The 7,278-nt window shown below is 67.6% G+C and overlaps 3 protein-coding genes across 3 annotated transcripts in view; 2 read left to right on the top strand and 1 right to left on the bottom strand.

Annotated features, from left to right (window-relative positions):
* Positions 1-1,368, top strand: part of MNEG_4957 (hypothetical protein) — a gene marked incomplete at both ends in the record, with an annotated part of 1,703 nt that extends 335 nt beyond the window's left edge. Inside the window, 3 exons of the mRNA XM_014046564.1 lie at positions 267-356; positions 791-924; positions 1,189-1,368. Coding sequence (XP_013902018.1) covers positions 267-356; positions 791-924; positions 1,189-1,368 — 404 coding nt within the window. The remainder of the gene's footprint in view (positions 1-266; positions 357-790; positions 925-1,188) is intronic.
* Positions 1,369-3,694: 2,326 nt separating this feature from the next.
* Positions 3,695-6,025, top strand: MNEG_4958 (hypothetical protein; the record flags this gene model as incomplete). The annotated part of the gene is made up of 5 exons (XM_014046565.1): positions 3,695-3,769; positions 3,924-3,991; positions 4,299-4,397; positions 4,576-5,606; positions 5,859-6,025. The coding sequence occupies 5 exons, from the start codon at positions 3,695-3,697 to the stop codon at positions 6,023-6,025; spliced, it is 1,440 nt and encodes a 479-aa protein (XP_013902019.1).
* Positions 6,026-6,908: 883 nt separating this feature from the next.
* MNEG_4959 (hypothetical protein) overlaps positions 6,909-7,278 on the bottom strand; it is a gene marked incomplete at both ends in the record, with an annotated part of 4,243 nt that continues 3,873 nt past the window's right edge. The window contains one exon of the mRNA XM_014046566.1: positions 6,909-6,931. Coding sequence (XP_013902020.1) covers positions 6,909-6,931 — 23 coding nt within the window. The remainder of the gene's footprint in view (positions 6,932-7,278) is intronic.

Here is a 7,278-nt window from a genome sequence, read left to right on the forward strand (position 1 = left end):
CAACCGCCTCAGGTGCCACGCCGCTGAGGTTGCTGTCGACACCGCGACGGCGTCCTCCAAAACCGCCGCGCCCACTCCCAACCGCGCCCCAAGTGAGCGGTTTGACCCTTGGCTGCCGCTCGCCGCGCATGGCAGCAACCAAGATGGCGATCGCGTTCACCCGGAGGCGATGACGTGTCCCCTGCCTACCCAGATCGCCGCCACGCCCGGCGCACCGCCGACGCCCCTCCGCACGCCTGCCCCCGCGCCGCGCCCGCGCGCCGCAGGCAGCCGCGTCATCGTGCACGGCGTGCACCACGTGGCCCTGATCTGCGCCGATCTGGAGGCGTCCATGGCGTTCTACCACGGAGTGCTCGGTGCGCGCGCGCTGTGGCCCCGCAGGCTGCGCCAGAGGCCTGGCGCCACGCCGCCGCATGGGCGCGCCGCGCACTGCCCGTGGTTGAAGCGGCTGCTTAGTGAATTCAGAGCGCGAACGCAGCAAGGGCGCGCTTGGAAGGGGGTCGGCGCGGCCGGGGACACCTGGCTGGGGGCGCCGCCTGGAAGCATCCCTGTGTGGCGCCCGCCGCAAGGGGCCCAGGCAGGTGGTCGCCGGCAGCGACCGGGCGCAACGCCTTGCACCCTTGCTGCGTCCGACGCTTCTTCCACCCTCCTTCGTGAGCAGCTACCCCCTGCCCGCAAACTGCGATCAGCCCTCTCCCCCACTCTGACCCAGCGCGCCCCTGCCGCTCGCTCCACCCATGCGATCACCACGCCTCCTCCGACCCTCCCCCCCTTCGCACCGACACCGCAGGCCTGGAGATCAACCCCGACCGGCCCCACAGCAAGCTGCCCTACCGCGGCGCGTGGCTGTGGATCGGCCCCGAGATGATACACCTCATGGAGCTGCCCAACCCGGACCCCGCTGACGCCGCCACGCGGCCCCAGGTGGGCTTTCTTCGCCCCATGCCCGCCGCGTGGTGTTTTTTTCCAGTGCGCTCGCGCAAGGGCGCGGATGGGTCATGCGGATTGGGTTCGTGCGCAGGGAGGGTGGCTGGGCGTGGCGAGCTGCATCGTGTGTCTGGCCCAGCACCGCCTTTCGCCGAGCGCGCATGGTGAGTCGGGGCCCCCGGTGCCCGCGGCCCTGCGCCCCTGACCTACACTCCACGCACCGACCTGACCTGCCCCCTCGCAACACCCAAACCGCGGCAGCACGGCGGCCGCGACCGCCACTTCTGCATCGCCGTCGCGGACGTCGGGCCGCTCACCGCCAAGCTCGACGCCGCCGGCGTGCCCTACACGCGCTCCGCATCGGGGCGCCCCGCCATCTTCTTCAGGGACCCCGACGCCAACGTGATAGAGTGCGTGGAGGGAGTGGAGCCCTGGCGCTGACGGGGCCGCCCTGCGGCCCGCCCTGGCTCGCCAAGCCGGCGCCCGGCCTCGGGCCAGCCGTCCTCGGCCCGAGCGCCAGCATGGCCGCCGGGTCTTTCAAAAAGCAGCAGAGTGCGCCGAGGCGGGGCCCCCATCGCACTTTTTGCCGCCCCTGTACGATGCTGCGGCGGCGGGGGCGGCAAGAGCCCGCGTGTGTGCCTGCCTTCCAGCCCCGCCCTGCCTTGTAGGCGCCCAGCCCCCACCCCCATCGTGGGACAGTCCAGCACCGTTTCATCTTGAGTGGCAGGGAGCTTTTGGGATCACCCATTACTAAATAGGAAATTATCCAGGTCCGATCGGTGCAGGCGAGAGTTTGTGATGTGTCCCTGTCAAAACCCATCGCTTTTGGAAAACCACTTTTGCTGCACCCCAGACCAGCGTTGCCCCTTGCAGCTGGGTGCTGGGCGCAGTGTCGCCGTCGCGCGTATGAACAGCAGAGATAGCGCGCGTCTCCAAAGGGGCGCCATTTCTGTGCTGCGGCTGTCCAGGCGCGTGCCAGGACCTTGGTTGCACGAACTCTTTGAGTCGGCCCCGGCCTGCGAGCGGAGAGCGGCATGCTGCCAGGCTCATCACTTGATTTGCCCTTGTGCACACACACTTGCCACAAGAATGCGTGTGCCAACGCCTGCGCACGCACCCCTGTTCCACGGGTGCATCCTGCGCGCGTGCCGCAACGCCACGCCCTGGTCTGTTGGGACGGCGCCGGCACCGGCGAGGCAGGCCTGTCGGCCGCGTGCTCGTTGCGTAGGCGCGCGCGCCGCCTGCCAGCGCACGTGCGTTAAGACCTGTGGGCTGCCCTGTGCAGCCTCGCGCGACGCGGCGGCAATGCGGGCCCGCACCCGCCCCGCCGCAGTCGCCGCAGGACTGCCGCAGGGGTGTCCGCAACGAGGGCGCGTGATGGCGGCCCTTCGAGGGCGCGCTGCCAGTGCATTGGCAGAGAAACAGAGAGGCGCCCTGCGCCGCCGCGGGCCCAGAGGGCTATTGATGGAGAGGGGAACAAAAGAGGGACGCAGGTGGGGATTTTTGTTCCGAGGGAGAGACTGCGTCCCCTCGTCCCTCGTCCCCCATGACAAGTTGGCCACGAGGTCTCGTAATCGAAGGGGTGGAGCGCGCCCCCCACACCTTGGAAGCTGCCGCCTGGGGTGGAGCGAGCCGCATGCAAATATTGCACGCCCGCCTGGGCTGCGCTGTGTCGTGCACGCCTGCCACTGCCGCGCTGAGCGCTATGTACATAATCGGTCGGACCGCACCGAGCTCCGCCCGTCGACCGGAGCAGCGCGCCCTGCCTGTTGCAAGCTTTTTGCCCGTCGGCGCGCCCCCCTGCCGCCGTCCAAGGTTTCGCCGCGAACCCATGCACACAGTTGTGTGGCTGGGCCCCCCGCGGCGCGTGCCGCATCACTTTGCTTCATCCTGCCTGCCTGGGCGCTCCTCACTTTGCCCTCGCTTTGCTCAACTTGAGCCCCGCCGCGCCCCACCCATCTCGCGGGCAAACGGCAGCTGCGCGCCGCTCTCCCATGTCATCCAAGGGTTTTTCGCCAAGAGAGCACTCTTCATGCGCGCACGCATGCGATACTTGAGCTATCTCTGTTTCCACTATGCTGACTTTTTGATGCTGGAGACGAATGCCTGGGAAGTCTTCACCTGTAAACGGGGTTTGTGCCCACTTCCCGTGCCCACAGCGACCCTGCTTTTCGAAGCCACCAATTTCCAGGTGACGCAGCCGTGCATACATCGTCCGCGCAGCCGCAAATTTACGAGGTGCGGGGTGGCGAGCTGCGGGCGGGCTCGATGTCAGGCGCAGCCGGTGACTGTGCAGTGTGGCTGCCTTGCACGGTTAGCTGAACCCCGCGATGTTGCCAGAGGAGAGAAAATGAATGAATGCCGCTGATACCCTTTGGTCACTCTGTATGCTCAAAGCACAGGACCTGCAGCATGCCCCAGCAGCACTCCACTGCAGCACTACGTGGCTGCGCGAGTGCAGCAGTTACGCCGCCACTAGGCAGCAGGCTGGAGTCTCTGGCCCCGTGCGCGTGTTTTACAAGATCACATTTTGAGGTGTTTCGCGCTTGGCGTCCGCATATTACTGCTTGTCACCCTCGCTGTTGGTTAGCCGCTATCGCAGCAGCCGGGCTTCCTGAACCGCTTTCTGGTCGCGAAATCGGTCGCATATCAGCTGGAAAAATTTGAGCGCCAAGGCCCACATCTGAAAGCGGGCCCCACAGGGCTGCATATCACTCGCAGCGCATTGTGCGCGTGCTACACTGGCGGCCTAGCACGTGGTGACACGATGGCGACCAAGAAGAAGGCTCAAATCAAGCCGCAGCTTGTAGCATGGGTCCAGCTCGTGCTGCGCCTGGCGCAGGTATGGCAAGGGCCAGCGACACACTGATGCGGCACCAGCTGGCATGGAGCGCAGTGCTGCGCCCAATGGCGGCCCGCAGCGCCACACCTCGTGCGCCGCCCCGTCGCATGGTGCTTCAAAAAGCATATGCATCCATGCGCGCCGCAATCCGCAGGTTGTCATGCTGTTCGCGATGATGGCGGCCTCGGCGCGCGTCCTAAACATTGGCGGTAGCCCCTCCAAGTGAGGGGCCCAGCGGCCGCACCCCGGCGCATGACCGACCCCGCGAGTCTTTTGCAGCCCGCCCCATGCGTTGCCTCATAGGCGATACGCATCAGCAGCGCGCTGCATGCCCAACGCATGCAGTCGATCCGCGCGAGGCTGCCGCCGCCGCCGCCGCCGCCGCCGCCGCCGCCGCTCGCTGATGCGAACATCAATGCCACAAGCAGTGGCGACGACACAAGCAGTACCTACCCCAAAATCCTGGCCGCGTAGCATTCAGCTTGATCCCGTGCTCGCCGCTCCCGCCCTATTGCTGCTGTCTCCCCAGGTACACTGCGGGTGCTGCGTTTGGGCTTGCAATCTCGTTGCTAGGGATGGTTGTGGTCGCGCTGTACTTGTTTGGGCCCAACACGCCACGGCTCTGGAGGTGAGCACACGCATGCACGGGCGCGCTCGTTCTTCACCGGCAGTCGCCCTCAATTCCCACTGCGCCAGCGGCATCGCGATTGACATGCGCGCCCGCTCGCGTCACCGGGCGCGCCCGCAGCTCAAAACACCCGCGCGCACTGAAGCACACGCTCGCCCCCGCCCTGCCCCCACCCCAGGTGGCTCCCAGGCATAGTGGACATTCTGCTGTCCGGGATCTTGGCCATCACATGCGCCGCCCTGTTTGCCTGGATGCTCGGCTATGGCAGCTGCGCGACCCTCACCAAGAGCATAGAGCCCCCGGCCACCCCGAACGCCCTGGACGCGTCCAGCCCCCTTAACGACAGCCCGAGCGGCGCGCCCGCGGGCGGGCTCAGCGGCGGTGGCGGCCTCGGGGCGGGCGCTGGCCTGAACGGCGGGCTCCGCGGCGGCGGCGCGGGGTTGGGGGGCGGCCTGGGGGGTGTGGGCACTGGCCTCAGCAGCGGAGGCCTCACCCTCAGCACCGGAGGCCTCACCGCTAGCAGCCTCAGCAGCGTCCTTAGCAGCAGCGGCCTCAGCGGGCTCAGCGGCCTCAGCAGCAGCGGTCTTGGCGCCAGCAGCGGTTTCGGCAGCAGCAGCCTCGGCAGCACCGGCCTTGGCGCCAGCAGCGGTCTCGGCAGCGGCGGTCTCGGCAGCACAGGCCTTGGCGCCAGCAGCGGCCCCACCAGCAGCGGCCTCAGCAGCAGCGGCCTCGGCAGCGGCGGGCTTGGCGCCAGCAGCGGCCTCAGCACCAGCGACCTCGGCGGCGCTGGCCTCGGCGCCGCGCCCGCGAGCGCAGGCGTGCCCCCAGGCGCTGGCCTCAGCGTCGCTCAGCGGGCGGCTATGGGCGGGCTGGCCGGCGGCAACGGCGCAGTCACCGACCCGATGGGACTCACTACCGGCCTCGGCCCCGGCGCCGCCCCCGCCGCGCCGCCGCCCGCCGCGCCGCGGTTCGCGAGCGCGCCCGCGCCCGTGCAGGCCACAGGCATGTCTGACTACAGCGGGATCGCAAACCCCTTTGGCCGCCGCCGCCTGGCGGCGGCGCCACTGAAGGGCCAGGAGAAGGGCGTCTGCGTGGCGTTCAACTTTGTGGCTGCGGCCGCGTTCATCAACTTTGTGCTGTTCGCCGTCAGCGCGCTGCTTGCTGGCTACGACCTCTCCCAGAATCGGGGCATCGTGGACCCTCTGGGAGGTGCGCTTCTTGATGTTGACAGAGGCTGCAGCCGGCAGGAGGGCGGGACACGGCACGAGGGGTGTCCGCAAGCCGCGGCTGCGTCGGGCGCACAGCCCCTCTTCTCGAGACGCTTGCGGGTTGCTGCGCGCGTGAACACAGCTGCCCCCTCATGTGTCAGCGCCCGGCGGCCGCCCTCCCCCGCATGTCTGCCCCCTCACCCAAACGCACGCCCGCCTGACACCCCACTCCCTGCGCTGCCCGCCCCCGCAGAGATCAAGCTGCCCGCTCAGCTTCCCAAGCCGGAGGCCCCCAAAGATCTCGCGGGCAGCCCCAGGGCTGAGGTGGACGTGATCAAGGAGTCCAAGGCGGAGGGCGACCAGCCTAAGGCGGTGACCATTGACCTGACAGCCAGCTCCACCGCGCAGGCCAAGGCCTAGCGCGACGGGCGGCAGTACGGGGCCTAGCACGGCAGGCGGCGGCGCGGCGCGGCGCGAGTGGGGCGGGCGTGGCGCGGCGCGGCTCGAGCCTGGACAGCGCTGTCAGAATCATAGGGGAAGGGGCGGGTGTACTTGCCTGTTGAGTCCAGAGGCACTGTGCGGCCAAAGGGAGAGGAATGTCGGATCGCGCGTCGCGCGGCTCCAGCGCGCTGCCGTCGGCGAGGAGCGTGGGCTGATGCAGGGAACGAGCATTTGGCACCAACTTTGTTCTTACAGCACTCTCTATTTTGTCACTCTCTTTCATGCACTGTCGCGCCACACACACGCACTCACAATCATAAACACATACTCAGCACTGGGTGCACGCACACAAGCATGTATGGGCACAGCGGATGCGAGCGCTTCGCATCATGCCATGCAGTATGGCCCGAATTCCTCGCCAGCGCTGCTCTTGGGATGCGGTGCTCCTCTCCACTCCTCCAACCCCCCTTCCTCCCCTGGAGCCAGCTGGAGCATGCGGCAGGAGGGCGGCTGCTCTCTATTTTGTTGACAACGAACAATGCAGGCGCCATTGGCGCAGGCATCGCTAATCTCATGTTCACGCAAAATTGCTGCCTTCCATATATCACACGCCATGCGCGCCTGTGCGCGCCGATGGTCACGGCGGCGCGCGCGGTAGTGGCGTCATCCCGCTTAGCACAACACTGCACATTTATGCACCCCCAGACCCTTGCGGCTGCCTGCATGCACACATGTCATGACACTGTCGTACACAAATCATAGCATCACGCAGACGAGTGCATCTGAGTCATGTTGTTGAAAAGCTTCACAGTGTGGAAGCCATGGTAACAAGCCTCGCCTGACGCCCAACGGTCTGACACACTCAGCTGATACGCTTGCCCTCAGCTGCATTTGTGGCCAGCCATCCTTCTTCAAACTCAAATTGATATCGTACTATACAGACGGACTCGCACACTGCCATCCTCAATCACAGCAAGCCGCGCACCGCTGCAAGGTCGCTGGCGCGCGTCTCCGCCTCGCGCCGCGCCTCTGACAGCCCCATGCCCGGGCGGCCACCCACGCACCCCCGGGGCTGCGGGGCGCTGGACACGGGGCGCGGCCCCGCCGAGGCTGGGCGCAGCCGAGGCTGCTGCTGCTGCTGCTGACATCGACTGCGGCCGCACCCCGCTGAGGCCGGCCGCCTCCCGTCGCTCTCAACAGCCCAGGCTGGGACAACGCCCGCCTGCGGCGGG

Source organism: Monoraphidium neglectum (assembly GCF_000611645.1).
Source record: "Monoraphidium neglectum strain SAG 48.87 unplaced genomic scaffold scaffold00716, whole genome shotgun sequence".
NCBI classification, from domain to species: Eukaryota; Viridiplantae; Chlorophyta; class Chlorophyceae; order Sphaeropleales; family Selenastraceae; genus Monoraphidium; species Monoraphidium neglectum.